Source organism: Phytophthora infestans, genomic scaffold (genome assembly GCF_000142945.1).
Source record: "Phytophthora infestans T30-4 supercont1.18 genomic scaffold, whole genome shotgun sequence".
Lineage (NCBI taxonomy): Eukaryota > Oomycota > Peronosporomycetes > Peronosporales > Peronosporaceae > Phytophthora > Phytophthora infestans.
Window position 1 is genome coordinate 1,532,738 of NW_003303741.1, and position 27,390 is coordinate 1,560,127.

Below are 27,390 nucleotides of genomic sequence, written 5' to 3' on the forward strand. Positions count from 1 at the left end.
ATATAGTGCGGCGCTTCAACTAGAGAAACTGGGAAACGAAGAATGGGGAAAGATCCGACCGATGAAGACGCACTCACTGCGTCTACCGCGATCCTGGCCGCCGTCTCAGCCGCCACATTCGCGTCCAATGGCCAGCCAAACCCACAAGAATCTAATGAAGCCAAGCGTGAATTTGGAACAGTTGCTTACGAGCGTGTACTGGCAGAGGGAGAGTGTCAGTGCGTTGAGAGGACTGGGAGAAAGCTGCAAGCCCTCGACAACTTCGTTCACGTTTGGGTGCGAGATGCGCGTTCTTTCCGTCATGGATTGGAGAGCTCAGTGTACGTTGGTCGGTACTTGTGCGAATGGAACATATTAAGCTGATACGACGGTAGTCCGTACTTCTCGTTGCGTGTAGCATCATCCATTCCCGTCAGTGAACTGCGGGTATGTCGTCCAGTTCCTTTCCGAATGGTCAACCCTTTAAACTGCATGTCGTCTCCGCAGGATCTGGTACAGAAACGTTTTTCTCTTGTTTCCTCTTATCGAAAACAAGAGGACGGAGATCTCCAACTCTGTTTTGACGACCAAACACTGGAAGACGAGGAAACGTTTTCTGCGTATCTGTCAGGCAGAAACGATAAACCAGAGCACAACAGGCCCACAAATCACCGACAGCCTTCGTGGCCTAAACCATTTGCAGGTTTGCTTGATTTTTTTATTCGAAACTGAAAACTTGTTGTCACCTTGACAACGTGTTTGAATCGCAGGCATTCTGTGGGTTTTGCCATGGCGACCATCTCGGAAGCATCTGCTGCAATGGGGAGACGGTGATAATTCCAAGGCACGACAAGAAGCGCATACTGGTAACGATTAAATTTTACAGTAAAACCAATTATAACAAACTACCAACTAATTGTAGAGCATCTACGGTACACGCTCCATTCTTCATAAAAAAGTCTCATCCCAATAACCCTTGGGTCTCCTCGTCACTGCTCGTCTCATCACTACTATTCTCTTCCTCCTCTCTAATCTTCTTACTCGTCTTTATCTTCTTATTTTTCTTCCCACGCCTCCTCTTTCTCTTACAGCAGCAATTGAGGTACTCGCTCCAGCTCGTCTCTTTCTCCTGCTTGTACGTCGGGCCGCCTCCCAGCAATCGGTTCAGACACGGGACCAGAAACTCACAGCGACACAAGCATCTGTACGTCCAGCTCTCTTTGTCCTCTTCTTCTCTCGCCTTCAGTCCTTCCAGCCCCTTCTCGTGACTCTGAAGCTCCTCGTTCATCTCCGTCACTAAGGATCGCGCCTTCAGTCTTGGGACGTGCAACATTTCCCGAGCATCATCAATCATGACTGGCGTGGCGTATATGTCCAGTGTCCAGCGTGCAATGGGTTTGGCATCGTCTGTCCCGTACAGCTCTGCATAGAGCGCGTACACCTGCGGGTTCACACCCCGATAGTCTTTTGTCTGTGTAAGATTGTCTCGTACGCGGAACTCTTCTCGATCAAAAAGAGTATCATTTGTCAGAGGACCTAGTCTCTTCGGTGCGTTGGCGTCATCATCGTCGCCCAAGACGTAGCTCATCCAAGCGTCAAGCCACTTGGTTTCGACCAGAAACCAGGCCTCATTGCGGCGAAGTTCTCGTGAGTCAAAGATGAGGACCAGGTCGCGCTCCATCTGACGGCGTGTGAGAGGGTGCTGGCTGGCGGTGAGGCCACATTCCAGGTCCACAGACTCGTTGTCACTTGAAGACGCAGGACGAGAAGACAGTGAAGGCGCCATAGCGAAAAAACTGAAGAACGTGACGTTGGGTACATCATAAAAGTGATGTGGTGTACCTGGAATAGTGTAGCTTACAAAAACATAATCCATTGCATCGGCATTACAAAAAGTTCTACATGTAGTTTTGTTGATTGATAGTCTGAGCAACTTGTTGGCGTCGTTCCCTTCGTTTAGGACGCCAACGGCTGTTTTCCTCCAGGTATCGCTCACTTTGCATCTCGCGCAGTCGTGATACAGCGCGCTTGAAAGCAACTTTCAGGTCTTTCAGCGCAACCAGGTTGCCCACGTCCAACCCGGCCATTTGCGACGGACCATAGGCACCTACAGCGGCATCCCAAGAACTGGTAGTAGGCACGCCTACAGCTGCATTCTCCTTGTTCACTCGCTGCTTCTCCTCCTCGAGTGCAGCAGGGCTATTGGCTCCTTCCGACGCTGCACGTACGCTGTCATCATCAAATAGAAAAATGGCTCGAGGCTCGGCGGCTTCGGTCGATAATACAAGCCGCGTGCGGTGCTCGTACAACTCGTCTACTAGCAGTATAAATCGTCGTGCTTGGTCGTGCTGTGCCATATTCAAAGCAGGTACGTCGTCGAGTACCAGAGTATGGAAGCACTCCGCCATCGCCTTGTAGTCTGCAGCACCTTTCTCGGTGTCGCACAACTGACTGAAAGACGCGCGACATACACCGCTCTTTGCGTGGCCTCGGACATCCAGAGTACGTCCCATCATCACAGGAACACGCAAGTGCTCGTCCTGAACACTGCCGTTGTCCTCGGCAAGACCTTCATCGCCAAGCACCAGCAGATCTTTATACACAGCGTCCATCTTGTGCTTTGTAACATCCGTCAACGGGGACAAGAACGTCTCCTCACCACCCACAGGCTCGCATAGAAATCTGTAGTCCACGTCTGAGTTCATCGGCACCACCCTCGTATGCCGCGCCAGTTGATCCAGAAACGGCAAGAAATACTCGCGGTTCGTTCCGTCCTTGTATAAATCCTAGCACAAGAAAGCCATACTGGGGGGGTCAGCTACCAGCTATCAACACCTGATCCCCATGTGCAGTTTCGCATACCTGTGGCGAGGTATTTGACGTTGCAACCATCACGACTCCACGCGCAAAGAGCACACCAAACAGCTTCCTCATAATAAGAGCGTCTGCCACATCAGTGACTTGAAACTCGTCGAAACACAGCAAATGGCTCTCGTCCGCAATAGCGTGCGCCACCTGTAGCACCACATCTCGACTCTGGTCCAGCACAATGTGTCGCTGTCTACCGTAACGATCCAGCTGCTCCTTCTTTTCCTGATTCAGTCGTGTCTGCACTTCCAGCATAAACTCGTTGAAATGAACGCGGCGCTTGCGCTGCACGCTGGCGCCCCGGAAGAAGAGATCCAGCAGCATGGACTTGCCTGTTCCAACGCCTCCATGGACGTACAGACCACGAGGGACCATCATTGATTGCTCACCCGCTTCTTCCGCATCCTTGTCTTCGCTTCCAGCCACCGTTTGACGCATTGATGGCTGGAACACGGGTAGCTCGTAGCCGCTGAGGCGAGAATGCAGTTTGTCAAGAAACCGGCGTGCGATAGCAGCCTGTTTGGCGTCGAAAGCCAAATCCCCGCTTTTCACTAACGAGTCATACGTTTCAGATGGCTTTGCGGATGACGTTGGTAGAGAAGCGAACCATCGCGGTGGGGAACGAGTGCCGAGGAGACAAGAACGTAGCCGATCGCCGCCCAGCATCGAACAGGACTGATGAAAATTAAAACTTTACTGATGACTTGAATTGTCTTACAGAATGTGAAAATATATTTTATGCCACTTTTAGCGAATAAACTCAACCTCAACACTTTTGTCCTAGAAAAAAAGCCAAAACTCGTTTAAGTACGACAGAGTTTAACTTGGTTTTATAAAAGTGTGAGCAAGTTAGTCCTGCAATAGATGTACCCGGGAAAACAAGGATCGAATGAGGAGCGCAAGATCCAAGAGAAAAAGGAAATTTGTTGCCGCATCGAGCACCGCACCAGTTTTTTGGAGTTTTGATCAATCTAACGTTAGTATTGACTGCGCAACTTATGGAAAATGAACATGGATTACATGTAGAGAAACCATGTCAGTGTGTGTGGTCCGCGTGGAAGGCGCACGGCTGGTGCAGGCTGTCCCGAATCGATATAATTTAAAAAATTGCCCTCCAAGATAACAGTGGTAATAGTTATTGCCGCTAAAATAACTTGTTGATTACGTTAGAATCGTTCATGGTCACGCAAGCATCGGTACCCAGAAGCTACCGTATTGCGTTGAGCAGACGACGTTCGCCTACGGGTCAACAACGTCTCGCTGTAGCTCATTGGTCACATTCATAGTACCAACCAGATATTACTGTTCGCGAATCAAATAAAACAACTGTGCGGTAGTGATACGTTGAATAGTCGTGGCAGCTCAAGTTGATAATTAAAAATGGTTTCAATTTAAATTTCTCTACGTTATTCCTTACCAATCTGAATCGGCATCGTTGGTGAAGTCGCAATTCAGATTGCCCCTGGGTTCCTGGACAGCCAACACCTGTCACGAAGTGTACTACCAGACCTCGCTTTATATCGTTATTAGTGTAACGAGTCGGAAAGCTACGTGGACCACGTGGGTGTCGAGCCAGTTGGTGATCAGTCGCACGAATGGCACACGGGCGGCACGTCAGGTCTGGGAGACGAGGTGGAGGAAGCTGATATAGGCGCGGAGGCTGATATGGGCGCGGAAGCTGATGTGGGCGCGGAGGCTTAGGTGGGCGCGGAGGCTGATGTGGGCGCGGAGGCTTAGGTGGGCGCGGAGGCTGACGTGGGCGCGGAGGCGGATGGCTGTGGCCGCGAAAGCCTAAGCTGGAACGGAGGACGGGGTGGAGTGGAACGGAGTGGATGTGGGAGGAACGGAGATAGTGGGGTGAGCTGAGTTGAAGTACCGTGAGGCAGCCTCGGCGTGAGGTACCGATGTTGAGAAGCGGCGTGAGGCGAACGAGCGGGGCAGCTCACTTTTGGATCTGCGGCTTGGAGCACAGTCCTGACACAAATTGCGGTGGAAGACGCAAACGGAGTGGTAGAGCGCACGAGGTTTGACGTAACAGTCGACCAAGTGTGCGAACGGAGTGGAAAGAGCGTACGCGGTTGACGTAACAGTCGACCAAGCACGTGAACGGAGTAGAAAGAGCGTACGAGGTTGGCGTAATAGTCGACCGAGTGCGTGAGCGGAGTGGAGAGTACACGAGGACCGGCAGACGAAGGCTGTCCGAGTGTGCGAAACGGAGAGCGAGCGAAGCAGGGAGGCGAACGAGCAGGGCCAACCCGCTTCGTGAGCGATTACAGCAAGCGGCGCACGTGGTGACTGCACGGGCATCGTTGACGTCTCGAGTGGCGTGGCGAGGAGCTCTACGGGGCACCTGAGGTCTGCGTGAGTGAGGCGGGTAGCGTTCGGTGTAGGAGAGCCCGTGTGACGAAGTAGCGCAGCGGCGTGAAAGGCTGGTGCTTGGAATAGCATTTGGAGGTTGAGTAGGAGTACGTTAGCGGAGTGAGGCTAGTGTTACGTAAATACAAATAGGAACGGGCGCGAGGCGAACGTTCCGGCGCAGAACCAAGTGGTTTCTGTCGGCCAGTAGCACGAGCACGTTCGTAGACGACAGACGACTTACAGGGCGAGCCCCCAGCGCAGCACTAGTGGAGCAATACGATCTGCCCCACGGCCGGACAAGATAATTGGCCTGTTACATGGTGGTCATACAGGGGCCTAAAGCAAGCAACCGACGAGCAGTACAAGACGAAATGGCGATTACGAGGACGAGAACGAAGTCGGCAGCATCTAAGGCAACGAGGGTGAAGACTCGGACTTCACCACGGTACGCGAAAGGCCAGAAACGTGGTCACGACAAGGAGACGACGCGAGACGTTCCCGCTGGAGATGGAGATGGCGAGGACAGCACGGAGAATCGACAGGAAGGCGCTACGCAGGCAGAGTCTGTGTCGGAACGCACGGTGTTGAGGCTGGAGGCGGCGAATGACGGCGTTGCGGTACAATTGCACCCTGGTGTGGGCGACGACGACGCGCACCCAATCACAACCGACCACTCGCCTCTCAATAAGGATCAGGCGGCAGAGAGTGCAATAAGGTACGCGCGAGAAGAAGCAGAAGATGACGGGGCACCGGAACAGGACAGGACGGTTTCGCAATCGACGGTGGACGCGATGGCTGCAACTATTGGCGAGTTACGGGCGATGGTGACACGTCTGCACCAAGATCCGAGCGACGCTGGGCACGGTGAGCCCCAGTCGGAGCGCCAGCGGACTCGGGAGGAGTCGAGACGACGCACCTCGGAGCGTACGAGGCGACCAAGGTGACATGACAGCGGGAGTGACGATTCTGAGGAGGAAGGAGAGCAACGGCGGCGAAGCACGGCGCGACGATCGGCGCGAGTGAGGTCCTCAGGGTCACCCGGAGGAGACGACAGCAGCGACGACTCAAGCGGTGCGTTCAGTGGCGACTCGAGCAGCTCCAGCAGCTCGAGTAGTGAGAGTGAATCCAGTGACGACGATAGCAGTGAGGGCGATGACAGCGGGAGCCAGTCCGACCCTGACGAGGGCTCCAGGCAGTTGAGGCGGTCACACCGGCGACGAGGGCATCGGAAACGGCACGAACGACAAGAGCGGAGGGGACAATGGGAGCCCGCTAAGAGGAGTGTGAAGGACCTTGAACCCCCCACGTACACGCCCTCCCCGAAAGTGTCCGTGTCCACGTGGATCGACCGCGTCGATTTGGCGTTGAAAGGTGCGGAGGAGTCCGGACGTGGTCAGTGGACAGATAGGGCGCTCTATTTTATCCTCGGGAACAAGCTGATGGAGAACGCTGCACGGTGGTGGGTCAACATGGATCGCAGGCTTCCCGATAGCAAGCGGACATGGTCGTACCTGAAGAAATCGTTGCAGCGACGGTATGGAGAAAGACTGGATAAATCGACGGCGGAATGGCTTGTTAATGGGCGGCGTATGGCTCCGGGAGAAACTTATGCGGACTATGCGGCGGTACTTCGAGACCTCGTAGGCAAGAATAAGGTGAGCGAGCGTGTCCTGTTGGCACAGTTTTACAGATGCCTGGACAAGGCAACGAAGAAACTGGTGCAGCAGCGACCGAAGCCGAGGACGTTAGAGAGGGCTGTTGCGAAAGCCACGAAGATCGACGACCCGATGGGTAATGTCGCGCAGGGCATGATGAACATCGGGCAGGCGTGGGCCACTGCGCCGAACCCATACATCATACCCATGGCAGGCACGATGGGACAGACGATGGTAATTCCAGGAGCTGGTGGAGCAGGGCTGCCATCCACGATGGGGCATGGTACGGAGTCAGCAGATGTGAGGTCAGGAGTATGGCTCTCTTCACGAACCCACAGGGTGTCTGGAACGCTTATTCGAGTACGTGGGATGTGCCACCCGGGCACACGTGGAACGGGAAAAACTGGGAGGCGTCGAAGCGCAGCGAGAGGAATTTGCAGCAGCAAGTGGGTAAGAAGACGGAGCGTAAGGGGCGGCGTCAGCGCGAGCGGGACTCAAGCGACGAGGAATCAGACGGCGTACCGGTGAAGAAGAAGTTAAAGGCGGCGGTTCGACAGGCGAAGGGACAAGACGGTGACCCAACGGCGGCGGGAGCACTCAGAGGCGGTGATACGGTGATGTGCTTCGGCTGTAAGCAACCCGGTCATATAAGAATACACTGCCCAAACCCGCCGAAGTGCTTTGCGTGCGGCGAGCCCGTGCACTTCGCACGGGATTGCACTAAAGCAGAGGCCAAGTCACGCAATGACGAGTACATGAAGCGTCGGACAGGAGCGGAGAAGCCGTCGGAAAACTAGAAGTGCAGTGACGGGACCACGGCGTCCGACATCAATGACGGATCCCCGACAACCGGAGCAGGCCAAGAGCGGTGATGCGGCTATTGGTTGCGATACCGGCGGTGAGGAGGCGGTGAGTGAGAGGCCGGATACGACAGCAGAAGGTGATGAGTTGAGTGGCGGAGCAGACGAGATAGCGGGGGTGGGTGCGGTGATGCAGTGCATGAAGGCGGATGTGATGTTGGAGGATAAGGAGCGTGCAGGGCGCTCACGGGTCACGGTGCGACCAGCCATGGCCGCGGCGCGATATGTGCGAACGGAAGGTGATAACGGCAGCCGGACGGAGGGTGCTGATGGCGTGGTGTCGAGTCAAGCAGACTTGCGCGCTGGACTCAGTACGGAAGTTGCAGCGTGAGCAAGTACTAACGTGGATGGGCGAGTTGGGCGATGTGGGCACCCCGTTGGCTAATGAGGACGAGGTCAGGATCGGCGAGAAAGACGAGGACAGTAGAGAGCTGGTGATGAAGTTGCTGAGGGCGTACAGGAAGACCACGGAGAACACTGAGGAGTGTCCGCCTGCGACGACACTAAATGTGGAGCACGACATCGACACTGGAGACGCGGCCCCTATCATGTTGAAGAAAAGACGATTGGCGGAGACTGACGACCCGGTTGTTACCAGCAACGTGACGAAAATGCTTGGTGCCGGTGTTATCGAGGAAGGAGAAGGTGCGTGGGGATTCCCGGTGGTCCTCGTCAAGAAGAAGGATGGCGAGGTACGATTTTGCATTGACTACAGAGCGTTGAATAAGGTGACGAAGAAGGACGTCTATCCCCTGCCAAGGATAGACGAGACTCTGGAAGTGTTAGGAGGCGCCGTGCTGTTCACGACTTTGGACCTTAAAACGAGCTACTGGCAGATAAGAGTCGCGGAGGCTGATCGTCCCAAGACGGCCTTCACCACCAAGCAAGGTCTGTACCAGTTCGTGAGGATGCCGTTCGGGTTAGCGAACGCACCCTCCACGTTCCAGCGGATGATGAATAGCGTGCTGCGGGGACTTACGTGGTTGACCTGCTTAGTGTACCTGGACGATATCGTCGCCTTCACGCGCGGCGGTATTGAGCGTCACGTAGTTGAGGTGGCGTGTGTATTGGAGCGTCTGGCGGCTGCGGGATTGACGTTAAAGCTGAAGAAGTGCGTGTTTGCGACGCGGAAGATGGAGTACCTGGGACACGAATTGAGCTCGGACGGCGTGCGGCCACTGGAGAGGTTGGTGACGGCGGTGCGAGACTTCCCACGTCCAGTCGACGCCGTGGAAGTTAAGCGCTTTGTATACCTGGCGGGTTATTACCGGCGATTCATTGAAGGGTTCGGGTCGCTCATGGCGCCGATGACCAAGTTGTTGCGCAAGGACGCAGAATGGGAATGGACACCAGCGCAGGAATCGGCGTTCGAGTACGTAAAGATGATCCAAACGACCAAATCTTTGCTGATCTATCCGAACGTTGAGCTGCCATTTCGTGTAGTGACGGACGCGAGCAAGGTCGGGCTGGGTGCCTGTCTTATGCAAGATCACGGGAATGGATGGCAACCGGTGGCTTACGCGAGTAAAGTCAATAGTCCTACCGAGGCTAACTACGGTATCACGGAGCTGGAGTGTTTAGCGGTCGTCTGGTCTGTCAAGTTGTTTCGGTCGTATTTGGACGGCAGGACGTTTACCATCGTAACGGATCATGCAGCCCTAAAGTGGCTGATGACCAGCCCCAGCTTGACGGGTAAACTGCATCGTTGGGCGTTGCCCCTTCAGGAGCTCGAGTTCACGGTGGAGTATCGGCCTGGCAGTACCAACGTGGTGGCCGATGCTCTCTCTAGGGCGCTGGCAGTGGTTGCAGCAGCGGTGGGACGGCGGCGGCGGTCTCGACAGGGAGCGGCGAGTGTAGTTGTGGTGGGAACGAGGAATGCGGCGGCGGGCGTTGTAGCTGACGCAGTAAGTGATGCGCGGACGGAGATGGATGCAGGTGTGGGCCACGACGACGAAGTGAGACTGGCATCGGAAGTCCGGGCAGACCTTGGACGGGATGGAGCGGTTGAAGCGCAACCAGCGCCCACGGCGGAAGAGAGACTAACGGCAGTGAACGAGGACGGCGCGGTAATCACGACGAACGACGGAGCGTTAGCGAGAGGAAGCGTGGTTGCAGAGAGCGAGTGCTCAGGCGGCGGGTCTCGACAACTGGAGAAGGCGCGCAGCACTGATAAGTCGCTGAGGCTGGAGAAGGCGCGCGATGACATTAAGTCGCGTCAACTGGAGAAGGCGAGCAGTCCTGATGGCGGCGCACCCGCTGCAGAATCGACACGGCCGTTTAAGCGAGCGGTCAAGCGACGGCTGGAAGCAGCAAAGGCGCCGGTGGTGACGACTGTTGAGCAGCAGCAGTCGACGGAAGAAGCGACGGTGCGCTCGGATAGTGGCGAACGACGAGGGCAATGGCGAGTGCGCTTTGACCTGCTTGGGCCAGACGGCACGGCTAAGCGACCGCGTACGACCGCAGTGGTGATTGAGCGTGAGCGAGACGATGGTGGCAGACTGGAACCCACGGCGGTAACTGCACGGAGGCGACCAGCGAGAGCGGACGTGCGGGCGGAAGGTACGGGCAATCGGCGTCGGACGCTCACGGCAGCACGATCTACACAAAGGTTGGATGAGGTGGAAAGAGGCAACGCGGATGAGCAGCGTTACCCGATACGGGGCCCCGATGGTCTTCAAGAGTCCCAGGTAATGGATGGCGTGATACGGGTCCCAGTCAGTGAAGACGCACGGGATTAGCTCGAGCAGCGACGACCGCCAACCCTACAGTTAACAGACGCTGCGGTGATTGCGGCACAGTCACGGAGTCGCCTGGTGCAGAGAGTGCTCAAGGCGCGCGAGTATCGTGGAATGACAGTGGAGGTGCGGCACAACCTGGTGTCGATCAAGACGCCACGGGGACGACGGGTGGTGCTTCCCCCAGAGCTTTGGCCGGTGGCTTTTAAGTTACATCACGACTCAGTGTGGGCGGGGCATCTACGAGCCCCACACACGTACGAGAGGATAGCGGCGCACTATTGGTGGCCAGACCTGCATAGTGAGGTGAAACTTTGGGTGCGAGGCTGTCAGGAGTGCGGTAGCAGGAAAGCCAAGCCACGCGAGGTAATTCCACCCTTGCGCAGTATTCGCGGTGGGGACGTAGGTGACCGGTGTGCCTTAGACGTCGCTGGACCCTTACCAGTGGCCGGTGGCGGACAGAGATACGTTATCGCTGCCGTCGAGTACGTCACTCGTTACGCGGTGGCAAAGTCTGTCAAGCGGCACACGGCGGAGAATGTGGCGAGGTTCTTAATGGAGGAAGTGGTGCTAAAATTTGGCGTGTTTCGCGAGCTATTGACGGATGCTGGTAATTGAGAATTTGGTTGTGATGCTGCAAGCCGAGCAGATTAATCCAGTATCTTATCGGCCCCAGATGATCGGGCTGGTTGAGCGGTTTCACCGCACGTGGAAGGATTGCGTGGCCACATACATGCAATCGGACGCACAAAACAGCTGGGCTACGTGGGTGTCTTTCGCTGTATACGCCTACAGCTCCGGAAGGCACTCAATGGTGGCGCTTTCGCCTAATGTGCTTATGATGGGTAGAAGATTGCGGAGTCCCAACGAGTTGCTAAGTGTGAACGGAGTGACGGAAGCGGGAGAGTTGTCGGATTGCCACCGACAGTTAGTGGCAGCAATGAAAAAGAGTTACGAGGTGGCTGAGAGCGCGCGGGAGCGAGAGCAGCTCCGGCAAGCGCACTACTACAATCGGAAGGCGAGGAATCGGCGCGAGTTTCAACCAGGTGATCGGGTGTGGCTGTACCGACCGCCACGCGGAGCTAAGGCGAGTAAATTTGTCCATCAATGGATGGGGCCAATGACGATTATCGAGCCCGCGGGTTTTGAAAACGTTTTGGTCGAACGAGAAGATCAGAACGGCGTGCCAGAGCGATTTATAGCTCACGTGTCGTTTCTGATCACCTACTACTATCCGGCGGACTTACTGAAACGCGCGGCGGCGGATATTACAGGGCAGTTGGAGTATGAAGATCCGAGCGAGCCCGGTGAAGATGTCCCGCCAGCAAGCACGACTGCTGGAGCAGCGACGGCAGCTGTGCAGGCAGCAACGGGAGCAAGAATGGCAACACGTAAGGCGATAACTGTGGGCCGTGACGAAGCCTGGCGAGTCACGAGTGGCGCAATGGTGGAGATTCGAAGACGACGACGTCGAAACAAGGCTGGATGTTACGTCCTCGAGTACGAATTGCGGTCCGTGCGACGCGACGTGTGTGCTGCGGGAGCTCCCGAGAGTGTATGGGTCTCCAGTGCAGTCTACGACGAGTTGTTTATGGCCGACAGAGTCGTGGAAGACTCTGAGTTGGAGGAAGGCGTGTAACGAGTCGGAAAGTTACGTGGACCACGTGGGTGTCGAGCCAGTTGGTGATCAGTCGCACGAATGGCACATGGGCGGCACGTCAGGTCTGGGAGACGAGGTGGAGGAAGCTGATATGGGCGCGGAAACTGATGTGGGCGCGGAGGCTTAGGTGGGCGCGGAGGCTGATGTGGGCGCGGAGGCTTAGGTGGGCGCGGAGGCGGATGGCTGTGGCCGCGAAAGCCTAAGCTGGAACGGAGGACGGGGTGGAGTGGAACGGAGTGGATGTGGGAGGAACGGAGATAGTGGGGTGAGCTGAGTTGAAGTACCGTGAGGCAGCCGCGGCGTGAGGTACCGATGTTGAGAAGCGGCGTGAGGCGAACGAGCGGGGCAGCTCACTTTTGGATCTGCGGCTTGGAGCACAGTCCTGACACAAATTGCGGTGGAAGACGCAAACGGAGTGGTAGAGCGCACGAGGTTTGACGTAGCAGTCGACCAAGTGTGCGAACGGAGTGGAAAGAACGTACGCGGTTGACGTAACAGTCGACCAAGCACGTGAACGGAGTAGAAAGAGCGTACGAGGTTGGCGTAATAGTCGACCGAGTGCGTGAACGGAGTGGAGAGTACACGAGGACCGGCAGACGAAGGCTGTCCGAGTGTGCGAAACGGAGAGCGAGCGAAGCAGGGAGGCGAACGAGCAGGGCCAACCCGCTTCGTGAGCGACTACAGCAAGCGGCGCACGTGGTGACTGCACGGGCATCGTTGACGACTCGAGTGGCGTGGCGAGGAGCTCTACGGGGCACCTGAGGTCTGCGTGAGTGAGGCGGGTAGCGTTCGGTGTAGGAGAGCCCGTGTGACGAAGTAGCGCAGCGGCGTGGAAGGCTGGTGCTTGGAATAGCATTTGGAGGTTGAGTAGGAGTACGTTAGCGGAGTGAGGCTAGTGTTACGTAAATACAAATAGGAACGGGCACGAGGCGAGCGTTCCGGCGCAGAACCAAGTGGTTTCTGTCGGCCAGTAGCACGAGCACGTTCGTAGACGACAGACGACTTACAGGGCGAGCCCCCAGCACAGCACTAGTGGACTGCTCCACGGCCGGACAAGATAATTGGCCTGTTACATTAGTATTAATAGAGCACAGATAAAGAGCTGTAAATATTCTAAGAAATAGTTTTTTAGTGTCTACTGTGTGCAGACTAGGGCATATCGCAAACTTACACTAATTGTAAGAAATGATCCTCGCAGACGATATAATTACAACTAACCGGTTTTCGCTCGAAGCTGAAGATTTAAACCGAATATATACAGTATTTTCATGATGCAGCTATTCTTCAAAAGCATCTACTTAGCGTTGTCTACATCCAATAAATCAATTCATGTTACAGACTTGTAGGCACATTTGGCAGCACGAGGCCGGCGCAGCAGAGAGAGAGAGAGCGTCGTGTGCGCATGAGTGAGCAGGAGGCACTATAACAAACAGGAGCGATCAGCAGCTGTGCTCTTTTCAGGCATGAAAAATGGTGAAGAGTCATTCGTCGAAGTGTCTTATTTCACAATTATTATCTCTTTTAGTTAGGGGACGCAAGTTTAGGTCAGGTACGCCTAACACGATGTGAAGTACGACCAACTTGTAGCTGCACATACGATAGACAATTTTGAGATCGTCAATAGTCCTTGTTATCTTCGCACTTGTTGTAGGTGTAGTAAAAGACAGAATGAATGAAATTGAGGAAGCTTAAAAAGAAAACGAACTCCTGTACTCCCCCCAGCTACGACCGGTCCGGCTCGGCCGGCCTAGCTGGAGCTGTTGTGCAATCATCCCACTTACTTCGTGCCTGAATTCGTCTTGAACGCGCGGGCTTCACGCCGGCGCGTCACGCGCCGCAACTCACGACAACTTGATCTCTCTTAATGCGTACAACTTGATCTCTCATAATGCGTCCTCTCACTCGTAAAAATACCCTATACGGAAACAGTCGCTCAGGAGTGGGTGACACGTCCGAGAAGTGTAGTAGGCAAGAACTCGGCGGGCACAGCAGTGCATGATGTCGGGTTCCGACGCGCCTGGCCAGAGAGAGCTGCCGGGGCAAGAGAGGAAGCCCCCGGATCCTGATGACCGCGAGAACCAGGAGCACGTGGAAAGCGAGCACGATGATAGCAGCTTCGGGGCCAGCCAAGATTCCATCGTTGGAGAAACACAGGATTCCCAACGCGAAGAGTCGCAACCGGATCTGGCAGAGTCGGTATCCGGAGACACTCCAAGACGAACGGAAACAATAGAGAGCCAAGCAGGAGCCGTATAAGCAGCAGGAGACGCAGATCCTCCATCCATCGGTCATTCCCCAGCAGCGCCAGCGAGAACCCAGGATGGAGAGACGGGACAACCTCCTTCACCGGCTTGTCCGGAAGAATTATTCGGGGCAGTGGTAGTGGCGATGAGTGTGGCGCCACAGGAGAAGCCTCGTGAGGAATGGATGGAGACAATAGTGACGTTGTACACGATAGTACACGATACAGTCAATGTTGATGTGGAGATGGTGCCAGCAAATAAGCGGCAATATCCGAAGCTGAAAGGCGAGGACCGAACTTGGCTATGCAAGTTGTACAAGGAAGCGTGTGTAGTGGCGGAAGGCAGCTACGTAGACTGGGTCCGGCTGGCAACAGCGGCGACCCTAGACCTCTACAACACAACGTGGTCCTTCAAGCACATCATGCAGAGTATGGTCAGCAGGGTCAAATGGGCGCATGAGACCCCGATCAACCAATGGGCAGAAAAACTCAAGCGAGGAACTGGAGCTGGTGGAGCAGTAGACACTGAATCCGACCAAGCGGGGACTCCTCAGTACACCATGTACATGTTCAATCCAGCGGTCTTTCCTAAAGCAGACATCGTATTGCTACGAAATTTGTGTGAAAGGCCCCCAGCGGCACCAAGTGGACGAGGTCTTCGAGAAGGCACCAAGGACGAATGGAAGATCATCACGGGCATGGTGGAAGGAACCATTCTATGTCGGAAAGCGCCAGGTTTCCTTAAGAGCGTATTAGACTCGAGGGAACGTCTCCGTCTCTACGGAACGATCCAGAAACATGTCGAAGGAGAACTCATCCTACAGCTCAGAGGATGGGTCACTGTCAAACCCAGTAGGCAAGCCACCAGAGCACTCAAGGATGACATTTTGTTAGCTGCAGAGGAGCACGGTGTCTCGAGCAACGACTTACGTCAAATGCTGCATTTGGTCAAGACCATCAGCTATGACCATACGAAACGCAGCATTCATTTCCACACTTTCGACCGAGCAACGGCCCGTCGGTTCCAGGACACCCAATTTCCGTTCAAGCGAGCCGTTTACAGGCTTCGAAACCCGCATCAGCCGGATACAGGATCGATATGGGCCAGGCAATTGGGCAACGACGGTGTACGGACGGACACGCAGCGAGAATATGTGGTGGACATCTTCAATGTACCCCGGTGCACGGATGTTGGGCGCTTAAATGCGTACCTACAGGCGCACATTAAGGCAGACATTGAGTTTGAAAACCTAGATGTCTATTATCCGGAATCCAGATCTTCAGTAGTGTGGAGACTTACGATGAAGACAGCTGAATGCCCGGAATTTTTGCGAGGGATAGTGCGAGTAATTTGGTATGGTCGGCCACTGGTGCTTAAACATCCAGCAGTTGGAAACCGTCTGCAGTGTCTCCAATGTGGGAACGTGGGGCACACGATGGTGCGATGCCGGTACACAGTGGAGCAACTCAAGGGAGAAGGCAGCCGCGTAGCGAGTGACACGGAGGTAACGAAGTTGGAAGATATGGCGCGACCTTTTGCCAGCCTCTCGGAGTTCAAGAAAGCCGCAGAGACAAGACTCTCGGTGCATCAAGCCCACCAAAACAAAGCGCGAGAGGCGGCAGCACCGCCAGCACCAGATCTCGGCTCCCTGGACTCACAGAGAGTCAGTGGGTCAACATCGGGTTTGTATCCGGTGGGGCCGGTAGCATCGAACAACCGCAAGTCCCAGCCACCAGCGCCTCAACCCAAAAAGAAGTGGGCCACCGTTCCGCTTTCGCGAGGGAGAACCCTATACGCGCATCCAGCAGCGTTAGCCGAGAAAAGGTTTGGAATCTCTTCTAGGTTTGCAGTATTCGAAGAAGAAGATGAGAACAAAGGAGATCAGGAAGAGAAGAGAGAAGCTACCTTAGTCCAAGCTGCGGTCGAGATATCGTCCAGCGAGGAATCTGAAAGTCCGAAGCCTCGTACTCTCACGCCACAGGAACGAGCACAACTGCGCCTGGTCAAGGCGAAACCACCAAAGCTTATTGAATCACCCCAATTAGTAGCGCTAAAGCAACGGGAGCGGGAAGAGATGGAAACCCTCAAGGATTCCATGTCACAGTTTTAGGGCAGCTCTTTATTAAGTAGTGAGGACGCGAGCCAAGCGGTTACGTCTTTCCCGGAGATCGAGGCTTTGCTAGGACTTCGACAAGTTGCAACACCAGCAACCGGCAATTGCATGGTGATGGCACTTTCTCAGGCCATCGTGGACCATGACCTTGCAGCGCATGGCAAGGTACTGGAACAACTCGCATCAACGCTGAAGCGAGGCATTAAATGGTCAGCGCTGTTAGACAACGCAGAGCAATACGACCACTTCACGCGAACCAATACGTTGGTCAACGTAGGCCGGGGCTGGGATGGAATGGACTCGAAAGAATCCAGCAAGCAATTTAGATGGTATTTGGAGGAATTCGCGAGCTCGTCGTCGCAACGGGATGAGCTTCTCCCGCGAGAAGTCTGGGGCAGCAGCGAGCTCATGGCCGCGGCGGCAAACTTTCTCCAGAGACCAATCTACGTGCTAGCCTATAACACGGATGGTAAACATCTCTGATACTGCTCCAAGTATCGCCCCAGTTTGCTGTCCAAGGGTCGCAAGACTTACGACACAGGGCAGCAGATTCCGCTCCAGGTGGGGCGATGCTTAGCAGAAATCCGAAAGGCCAAACGAAAAGACAAGACGCCGCCGCTAGTTGTCCGTTTCTGGGGCAATCACTACTCCGCATTCGTACATACGCGCCAAAAAGAGGTTAAGGAGGCGGAAGTCGATGCAGAGAGTAGAGAAACCGTGCAGATGTCGACAGCTACAGCGAGGGCGGCGGATTCCAGTTCGTCAGCGGATCAGGGCCAAGATGCAGATATGGATCCATGGGACCCTGCCAAATGGAGCGGGAGCATTCCCGAATTGAAGCAACGAATGAAAGGAATGTCAATTCCGCATGATCTCAAATGTGAGATCCACTTGATCCTTGACAAGGCAGACCCGGCTAGGTACACCGAACTCCTAGCCTTTTTGGTCAATACTGTCTCAGCGCTCTCACTTGAGGAACGAACAGCGTTACTATCGACCCGCCTGGATACCCAAGATTCACCGGTTGTACGCCACATGTTGCAGCAGTATCAGATTTCCCTTGCAGTTCTTCGGCAATGGCAGCAGTCTGCAGCTGAGACAGCGCAGGAGGAATTGGATAACGAGGAGGGGGTGCAACCAGAAGCAGAAATTGGCTCGGATGCAGACTACGTTCCGTCAGAGTCCAGTTCACCAGAAAGCTCGCAGGAAACTCGGAGTGCAGCTCCAAAGTACTTCCAGTCGAAGCAGTCCGTTCAAAAGAGGCCTCACACCCTCACACCGATGGAAGGCGAGCAAATACGACTTCTAGTGCGGGCGAAACAGGACTCGCAATCTCACACGCATCAGCCGACCCCAATGGACGAGGATGAAGTAGGGCCAGGGAATGACGCCGTGACGGTGAACCGTTCGAATTGGTCGCAGCTGTGGCAGCAGCTCGGGACAACCTGGCCTTCGTCCGCCAAGTCCCAGTTCCCATTGGCCACTGGAAATACTACGCAATGGGCAGCAGCAGCAAAAGGAGAACCAGCCAAGCTCGTTCGTCTTCTACAACGGTTCCCATATCCGGATGAATTGCTGACAGCAGTAGCGGAACCGGTACTACAACAGTGGACGGCCGCGTGGAGACGGGAATGTTTACATGGCCAATTAGGCATTTACGTCACGAGATGCAAGGACAAAGCGACGCAACAATGGATTGAGGACTGGCGAACCAGGATAGCTCGCCCAAGAACGAAAAATCTGGACGAAGCTTCGGACAACACTATCGACTGGACTCGACTACGAGGAAATGGATATGGCAAGGACGAGATTTTGAAGCTGTGCGACACTACCAACAAGTTGCGACTGGCACAACACATTCTTTGCTCTCTACTGTATGACAAAGATATCAAAGTGCTAACCCACCAGGAGGAAGTAGACGAACAAGGAGTCCGTTCCAGGCTGGTTCACGCAAATGCATTCAGGAAAGCGTTTACACCAGACGGAGTGAACGTTAACTGGACTAGAACGGCTCGTTATTTCGACACAGAGATCGAACACGGGGACCGGATCCAACTAGCCAATATGATTAGTAGTCACATAATTCCTGATCGCCAAGGGGGGGGGGGGGAGTTGGACAGGAGATGGCAGTGACGAGTACGGGCGGACTATGTTTTTGCGAAATGAGGACGGCGGAAGGTTGGGAAGAAAACCACGGACAGGACGAGTGCGGCATCGCAGACTTGAACTCCAAAACGTCCGAGGCTTTACCAAAGAAACTAGGATGAAGTGGCTCAGTGCATGGCGCCGGACACCGGTGCAACAAAGGCCAATGGCATGGCTAATTCAAGAAACTCACGTGAGCTCCGAGGCCGAAGCAGAGGAGCTCCAACAACAATGGCATCGATTGTGGGGACGACGCATCCAGTCAGGCGGGCCCACCTTGTCATATTGGAGTATACATGACAGCAAACAGGGTGGGGTAGCAATTCTACTCAACCCAAGTATCGCAGACACGGTGAGTCCGTGGCAAAAAGACAAGTGGACTAATCGGGTGCTAGCTATCACAATTGGAACACTGCAGGTCGTAAACCTCTACGCGCCCAACCTTCACAGCGACAGGGAAGTTTTCTTCACACGCTTAAAAGAGTGGACGTGGACAACTGCCGACACGTTCATTGCAGGGGACTTTAACAGCGTTCAGAGTCCGCCTCTTGACCGACTTGGAGGCAAACGGTCAGGTCGACCAGAAAGTAATGCCTTAACCGGGCTTGTTCAACAACTGCAGCTAGAAGATGCACGGATTCTTGAAGAACAAGCTGATGATGAGGAGGAAGAGGGCCAAGACCCAACCGAATTCTTTACATACTGGGGACCTAATGCGGCAAGCAGAATTGACCGCTACTACGTCCCGTGTAGCTGGACAGCAGAGATTGACCGAGTTGAAGTAGCAGAACCGGCGGCCCCCTCGGACCATCAGCGGGTACGGCTACATATCAGCGACAAAGTACACACAGGGAGGCAACGTCGCAGACGCAGGTCAGTGATCTACCCAATTAGATCGTCCCAGCCGGCAAGAGTTCAAACAGCGGTATTGGAAGCACTCATGCGTGTGGGAGTTGGGAGAGAGGAATCGACACGTACGTGGGATAAGACGGCAGAAAAATGTGGAGATTGCATACGGCAAATCACTCGGAGCGAGGCACAGCGACGGAAGCAGTCAGTAGCTGCGTTGCGGGCCCAAAACCGGGCACAAATTTTCACCAGACGCGGACTGCTAGAAGTTTCCGAAGAGGACGCACGCCAAGAACACCTAATCCGTCTAGGTCAAAAGCTAGAGCGGACGATGGACCAACTCCGATGGGACTACAAACGCGTCTCCAACTGGGAGAAGGACCAGACGGTCTCCTCGATTGAACGAATCAACGGAAAACCGTTTACCCGGGGAATGAACATAGCGAGCAAATTCGGGTCCGAGTGGCAGCCTATATTAGGCAAAGTTCACAACGCTTACGCAGGGCAGACCCTAGAAAAAGAATTTGACAATTTCGTCACCATACCTGCTGAGCGGCTGCTCTCCATGGCGGACAACATGGAGCTGATGAAACCCATTACAGAGGATGAGGTCATTCAGGCCATTCGGGCGCTGAATCGTCATAAAGCGGCGGGGCCGGATGGGTTAAACAATGATTTTTTCAAGGGTCACCAAGCGGTACTGGTACCAGCATTGGTGGCCATTGGAAACGAGCTTTTGAAGGGAGCCGACCATCCTCGATCGTTCCTAGAGGGCCTTATCATCCCGCTACGAAAGAAAGGTGACTCCACGGATGCGATGAGCTTTAGGCCCATCTCGTTGTTGCAAACAGCTTACAAAGTTCACACCAAAGTCATAGCGACAAGAACTCAACGGGTGCTGGGGAAACCAATTGGCGAATCCCAGCAGGGATTTGTGCACGGCAGGCAGATGCTTAAAACGGTAGTGATGATGCTAGCAGTATTAGCAAAAGCGACAGCTCATCCCGAGTTGAAAGCGGCGTTCAGCGAACTGATACTTCTCCTAGACTTTCGTAAGGCGTATGACACCGTTACGCGAGAATTTCTCTTTCTGGTGTTACGCAAGTTTGGGTTCTCCCCGGAATTCACCGAAATGATACGGAAACTGCACGATGGAACCACAGCGCGATTTCTAGTAAATGGAGAGCTGTCGGAGCTGCAGCCAGTTGTGTCTGGTATCCGACAAGGATGCCCATTAGCGCCTCTGCTGTTTATCCTAGCAGCAGAAATTCTCTCTATGGCTATACAACAGGACCCAACACTCTCTGGAATCGAAATCCCTGGGATGCCAGGGGTCAAGCATACCTTTTCGGCATTCTTAGATGACTCCACAGTGTTCTTGAAGGAGGCTCGGCAACTACCACGAGTTATGGAGATCGTAGAGCAATTCGGGCGCTTGTCGGGGCTGCATGTCCAACCCACAAAAAGCTGCGCGATTTTTCTGAACAAAGCAGTGGAAGTTCCCCAATTTCACGTGATCCCAGTGCTTCAACCGGGAGCCACGGTGAGATATCTGGGGTATGAAGTAGGAACGGGCAAGCTCACGGACGTCAATTGGGCAAAAAGAATTCGAGCAGTGCAGAGGCGTCTTGCGACAGCGGCCAAGCTGGGTACTAGTGTCGAATTCAGGATCAAGATACTCAACGTCATCATGTTGCCGTCGATTCTCTTCACGGCGGCGGTGTTTGACATGCCCAAGTGGGCGAATAAGCAGCTTCACAACCTACAGAAACAGTTTTTGTGGCGCCAAACTACCTCGACGGAGGCATCACGCCATAAAATCAGTCCAGCCCTTCTATTCACACCCAAACAGGCAGGCGGAGCAGGATTGGCATCGATTGAACTGGCCTGTCAGACGCAACGAACGAAGCACACTCTCCAATGGTTAATCCAGCGGAAGGATCGGTATTTTTATGCGTGGAAGGCATGGATGTTCAGGGGTCTCCTGGAGTCCTGGAACGGCAGTATAACGCCCAGGAAAAAGTTGTCCGGCAGAAGTCGACGGAGTTTGGATACTCCCGGGGTGGCACTAGCGCACACAATGGGGGAATGGGTGTGGCAAACAGCGCGGTTGCCTAACGACGACCTACGGCAGGACCAGCCTCCAGATGACGACTTGGCAAAACGATCTATCAGCTGGTTCTCAGATGGCGAGTGGATAGTGGAGCTCCCACAATTGCTCCCAACCCCCTATCGGGAACAATCGACGTCGGAAGAGCAATTCTGGCCGACGTACAGTTGGGCTAACAATCCGTGGGTCGTAGACAGCACGGGAGCCACACTCAACAGCCGAAAATATAACCGTATCCAGGAATGCTCGATCTCCGACTTGGCAATTCACAGGACAGGCAAGTGGACATACTCAATGATAATTCCCGTGGCAGGAGAGCAGAGGCATCGCCAACTAACGTTACGGCGCTGGGCAATAGCGATTCTGAGGAGCTCGCCGCGGTTAGACATAGGGCAATCCATACAGGTCAACCCGGCCTTACGCCTACGAAATCAACCAGAGCTCATCAACTCCTACAACTGGAGTTGTGTGAGCCAGGCACACGCCATCGGAGTATCGACAGATAATGCCGCTGGGAGGGCATGTACCATCCAACTCGAGCAACAATCCAACGGCATACATTGGAGGGTAGTCGAGGGCCCCGCGACAGCAGAAGAGGTGCACCCGGATATTCAGGTGCTTCAGCACAGTCAGGATGACGGGGGCATCGTCTTCGAGGCACACCCCTCGATTCATGGCATACAATGGGATGTGCAGGCGACAATTGCTAACAAGCGAGTGCTGTCAGCTATCAACAAGCAGCCTTTCAAACGCTACCAAGTTGCAGAGAAAGGATTAAAGACCCAAGTGGACGGACTAGATGTACGGAGGAGAACCGACGAGTGGCAATGCGGGGCCCTAAGCCAACTACCGAAGCAGCTCTGGTCCCATGGTAACGAATTAACAGTGTACCAAGTTTGGGTGGCGTACCGGGTCGCTGTGGCACAGCTAAATCTCTTCCACGAAGGCCGACTAACGGATAATAGCTGCCGGACGTTGCCGGAGTGTCAAGGAGTGAAGGAGACCCTAGCGCACATATTCTGGGAGTGTTCATGTGCGCAGGAGTGCTGGTCCAAGCTAATCAGCCATTGGACGGGAGATCACAGAGAAAGCAGTCGTCGCGAACAGTACCGCAGCAATTGCGCGGCCAGGAAAGCACCGGCGTTAATTACGCCCAGAGTGAGAAGCATCATAGCAGCTCATCCGGAGGACGAGAAGCTCTACCGAGAAGAATGGACGAGGATCTGGCGTATCCTATCCAGTGTCTGCATTACCACGCTGTGAATCCAAAGAAACCGAGTCGTATTTCAGCACGAGGAGACATCTATCGATGGCATAGTACAAGAGTTTTGGACAACCGGACTCAGGCAGCTAACGGCGCTCGCGAAACGCGAGCGCCGCTCACCAGAACGGATGGAGCAAGGAACACGACTACAGGGGTGTGTCAATACACTGGAAGACGAACCAAGAGAGCAGTCACATGAGCTGACAAGCCTCGCACAACCACCGGATCCAGCGCAGACACCGGCGTTGCTAACCAGGCTTAGGATTTACCAGACATCTAGAAACTAAGGTTAAATAGATAAGTCTGTCTCTCTCGAGTTTCTTCGTTTTCGCTGCTTGACGGTGGTCGCGAATGAATTTTTTCACCATCATGGACACATCTTCCAGTAGAGAGATCGCAGGCTTCCAAGAGTCCTCAGCCGTCGAGAGTCCACGCCAAGTCACAAGCATTTCATACCGCTTCTCAGCAGCGCTATAGCGAGAATCGAGAAGTCGGGCCACCACGTGACCTTCGCTGTTGTGGGCGATATGTTGTAGCAACTTCTCGGAAGCGTCCAGCGAGCTATCGCTGTAGAATTTAAGACGCGAAGCATGCACATCACGGAGATCTCCAGGGACCAGGTTCTTCACTGTAAAAATCCACGCCGACGTAGCTTCGACGACTTGAGCCGGCCCACACCATTTAACACTCAGTTTTGCGCGTGTGTGAGCCCAAACGTCGGCATAGAGAACGTAGTCGCCGACGTCATACTGTGCCATAACCATTTCAGTCTTGCGATGACTTTTACGGCCTTTAGCCTTGCTGCGCTGCTTGCAGCGCTCACCATCCTGTGCATCTCATCCAAAGCCACTCGCAGGTCCTCAAATGCTTTCTGGCGCAGCGCCTCGAGTGCGGACAATGTCGTGGGCTGGAGCGGCGTAGGTAGAACGATCGCATCTAAAGGAGACATAGCTGGTAGGCCCGTCATGACAGTCACAGGAGCTTGGCCGCCGAGGAACGCGGCCGGAGTGTGGTTTAGCACTAATTGGACCACTTTCGTGAGACGAGGCCACTCCTTCGGTGACATCTTCCGATCGGATAAGAGAGAGCGAAAACAACGGAGTGCCTCGCGCATGACGACTGCTACTGTACCGTTGGCCCAAGGACATCGAGCGGTCGCAAAATGATGGTGCGCACCAAGGCCATGCTGCAACGACTTGATCACTTCATTTTTGAAATGCGTTCCTTGATCACTGACCCACGTTGAACACACTCCGAAGGTCGCAAACCACACTGAGGTTCACTCGCAGCTTCAGGATTATATCCGAATCGGTACAGTGAAAAACCACACGAATTTAGACGCGTCATCTTTGATAACCAGAATGTACTTGTCGTCGCCCTTGGACGCTCCCATAAACAAATAATCCCAATGGATCAGCTCGTTAGGACATTCAGCATGCATAGCCTCACCAAGCGGCCGTGGTATTGGAGGTCCACCCACCACACTAGCACAATGAAGACAGCGACGAACGAAAAAATCCACATCTGCAGCCAGGTCGTTCCACCATAATCGCGCCGCAATACTAGACCGCGTTGTATCCATACCCCTGTGACCTGCAGCTCCAAAGTGGCCCACGATACACAGCCGGAGCTGAAGCGACCCCGCCGACCCCGGAATCCAGATTTGTCCGCCCCCGACGCGCAAAACACCTTGAGTATCTGGACTGAGTGCGAGTCCGTCTGGCCGTGGCTCACTCTGCTGACACTGGAGAATTTCAGCCATTGAAGGCCACTGGAAGTCGTCATTAAGAGTTGGGGAGTACTCGTAAGGGACGAGGTGAATTGCACATATCTTTTGAAGCGTCGATCCCCAGCGAAACAAGAGGTCCGCCCGGACATTCTCTTCGCCCGCAATATCGCAAATATCATACTCGTACGCCATTAGTAGCAGGCCCGTCTCTGCAACTTGTCGGCGGTGTACTTTGGTACGGAACTGAGGACACTCGATGGATTGAAGATAAATCGGAGATTGCGATGATCCGTGTGCAACGTAAATCCACCCTAGAGATAATCCGCACGCCGACAAGTGGCCACTAAAGCAAAAGCCTCTTTTTCCACGATGGCCCATGACAGCGCAGATCCTGAAAAGGCTCTGCTAAGAAACATCAGCGGCTCGTGATGCTGCTCCGAGAAAATTCGGTCTTTGTGGTCCGGTGGAATTTGACCTACAATAGCTCCCCAATGTGACTCGCTAGCATCGGTAAATACCGAGAGTGGATAGTTCGCTTTGACATGAGCGAGTTCCACTGCGTTGCCTAATGCCTCTTTACAGGCGTGGAGGCACTGTGTGTGTTCAGATGTCCAGACAACGTCAGCTAGGTTTACCCGTAAAACTTGGCGACGGGTGCGTCCACCTGCCTTCCGATATACTTCTTCCAAGAGGTCCATCAGAGGCTGCGTCAACTTGTTGTGGCCAGCGATGGACATCCTCATCCAGCCCAGCGCACACACAAATTGTTGCAGATCATGACCGGTAGCGGGTACACCTAGCTCTTGAAGAGCTCTTATCCGTTCCGGATCGTGGCGGACTCCATGTTTTGAGATCACGCGTCCACACCATTTTGCTTCCTTTAGGTAAAAAGAACACTTTGAGGGATTCAACTTTAATCCCTTGGTAGCACACACTCTAAGAACTCCTCGTAGCAGCGTAAGCAAACCCTCCTCTGACTTCGCGTAACCCAGTAGATCGTCCAGCCAGATTAACAGCCCGTTGTATAAGAAGTCTTGGAACATCTCTTGGGCTGTCGCTTGGCAGTAGGCCACGCTGTCTGAACCCCCCATAAGGACGCGTGTCGGCGTTAAATATACCATGTCCGTAAGAAAAGAAAATAATTCCTGACACTCGAGTGACAACAGAAACTGCCAGTACCCCTCAAAGAAATCCAGCAGAAAATAGAGCTCTGATTCATCCAGATAGTCCGTGATTACTTCCAGCATGGGCATTGGCCAGAGAAGCCTAATTGCCTGAACATTTACGTGACAAACGTCCACTGTCATGTGAAATTGACCCGGCTGCGCTTTCTTCACAATCAGAGGAGGAAACACCACTTGCTGTGAGGAATCCTCACCTCACTGAGGATTGCGCTAGCAAAGTCCAGCATCAATGAGCTCTTGAACATGTTTCCTCATAAACGCCCGGTGCTCTGGCCACCGAGCTTTACACCTCGATGGCACAGCGTCCGGCTTCAGAGTCACTTTCAGGTGCGGCATGTCGACTAGAGGGTCCCGCTCGAGTTTAATGCGGAAAACATCACGGTATTCAAAGAGGATTTGTGTTAGTTCAGTTCGGAAAGCAGTACTGCACCCCAGCTTCGCAGCCTCCTCCAGCTTAGCTTCCAGCGTACTCCACTCGATTGCACGCTCATCCTCTCGGTCCTGAGCGAAATCTACTTCTGGAAAACAGCATTGTTCCTCCTCTTCCTGCAATCCTTGTTCCTCCGGCGTAGTCGCTGGTTGCTGACCCGTCGATGCATATGCTAGGACCCGTCGGACACCGCTCACCTCGGAGCCGTCATCCATGTCGTATATTCCACTCACGCTTCGTGCCTTATCTAGTCGTTCTTGAGGATTGTAACCTAGTCGTCCCGTGACGCTTTCACTTAGAAGAATATCTCCCATGCCAGGGGGCAGGCCCGCACCCTCCACCCAACAGGTGGCGTTTTTCAGCGTCAAATTCCCATTGGCGGTAGCAAACTGCAGATCCAACTTGACCTCCTGAGTAATAATCATCGGTTCCTTGGTAATGCCCTCGATCGACTCGCTTCGTGTAAGGTCCCGACACTTCATCCACTGACCCTTCGCACTGAGCTCCTGGAGTAAACGAGGAGATACAACCGACACTTCTGCTCCGCTGTCCAGCTTAGCCTTTGCTTCTACCACCCCTTTAACCACACACTGTAGCAGACTGGATCGCCGCGCGTGTGCAGTAGTCTGCACCTTACTGAGTACCGCAGGAATTTGTGGAGCTAGCGCGACAGCTCCCACTGTCTTCGACTGCTTCCGGAGTTTTTCATACTGCTCCTTGGCTTCAGTGGCACTCGCCAACAGACATTGAAACACCCCGTGAGTGGCATCACGGCACTTAAAGCTCTTGCGTGGTTGCCCCGGTACTTTGGTAGCCGACGACGTTCCTGGAGGAGGCCCCCGGCGCGGGACTGCGTCTTTAGAGACTGCTCCACCTGGAGCTCGTTGAAACCGGTCGTTTCTACGCGTATTCTGTGGCTTAAAATTTGTCTTACCTGGATTCGATAGAGCACCCCCGTTCGGGGTAGACGAAACCGTGTGCTGAATTGCGGACTCAAAAAGCAAAAACGCCGATACTCGAGACTTGAGCCAATCCAGAAACACCTTTACCGACTTCTTAGTGGACTTGTGGACTGTGCGTTTCAGCTCCGTAATGACCGTCTGCTTGAAGGATTGAGACTTCAGGGCTCCACACAAGAACGCCACTGTCATTTTGGGCTCTTCCAGCGGGAAGTCATCCATATCCTGCGAATCGAGAATCGCGTTAAA

General features: G+C 54.1%; 3 protein-coding genes across 3 annotated transcripts; all 3 read right to left on the bottom strand.

Moving 5' to 3' along the window:
* Nucleotides 1–1,877: 1,877 nt before the first annotated feature.
* PITG_10492 (lactation elevated protein 1) lies at nt 1,878–3,222 on the bottom strand (the record flags this gene model as incomplete). The annotated part of the gene is made up of 2 exons (XM_002902230.1): nt 1,878–2,765; nt 2,842–3,222. 2 exons carry the CDS (start codon nt 3,220–3,222, stop codon nt 1,878–1,880), a joined length of 1,269 nt encoding a protein of 422 aa, XP_002902276.1.
* Nucleotides 3,223–4,461: 1,239 nt separating this feature from the next.
* Nucleotides 4,462–5,388, bottom strand: PITG_10493 (uncharacterized protein; the record flags this gene model as incomplete). Its single annotated transcript, XM_002902231.1, has 2 exons — nt 4,462–4,622; nt 5,136–5,388. 2 exons carry the CDS (start codon nt 5,293–5,295, stop codon nt 4,462–4,464), a joined length of 321 nt encoding a protein of 106 aa, XP_002902277.1.
* A 7,077-nt stretch (nt 5,389–12,465) lies between these two features.
* Nucleotides 12,466–13,580, bottom strand: PITG_10495 (uncharacterized protein; the record flags this gene model as incomplete). Its single annotated transcript, XM_002902232.1, has 3 exons — nt 12,466–12,873; nt 13,018–13,181; nt 13,547–13,580. 3 exons carry the CDS (start codon nt 13,578–13,580, stop codon nt 12,466–12,468), a joined length of 606 nt encoding a protein of 201 aa, XP_002902278.1.
* Between the last annotated feature and the right edge of the window lie 13,810 nt (nt 13,581–27,390).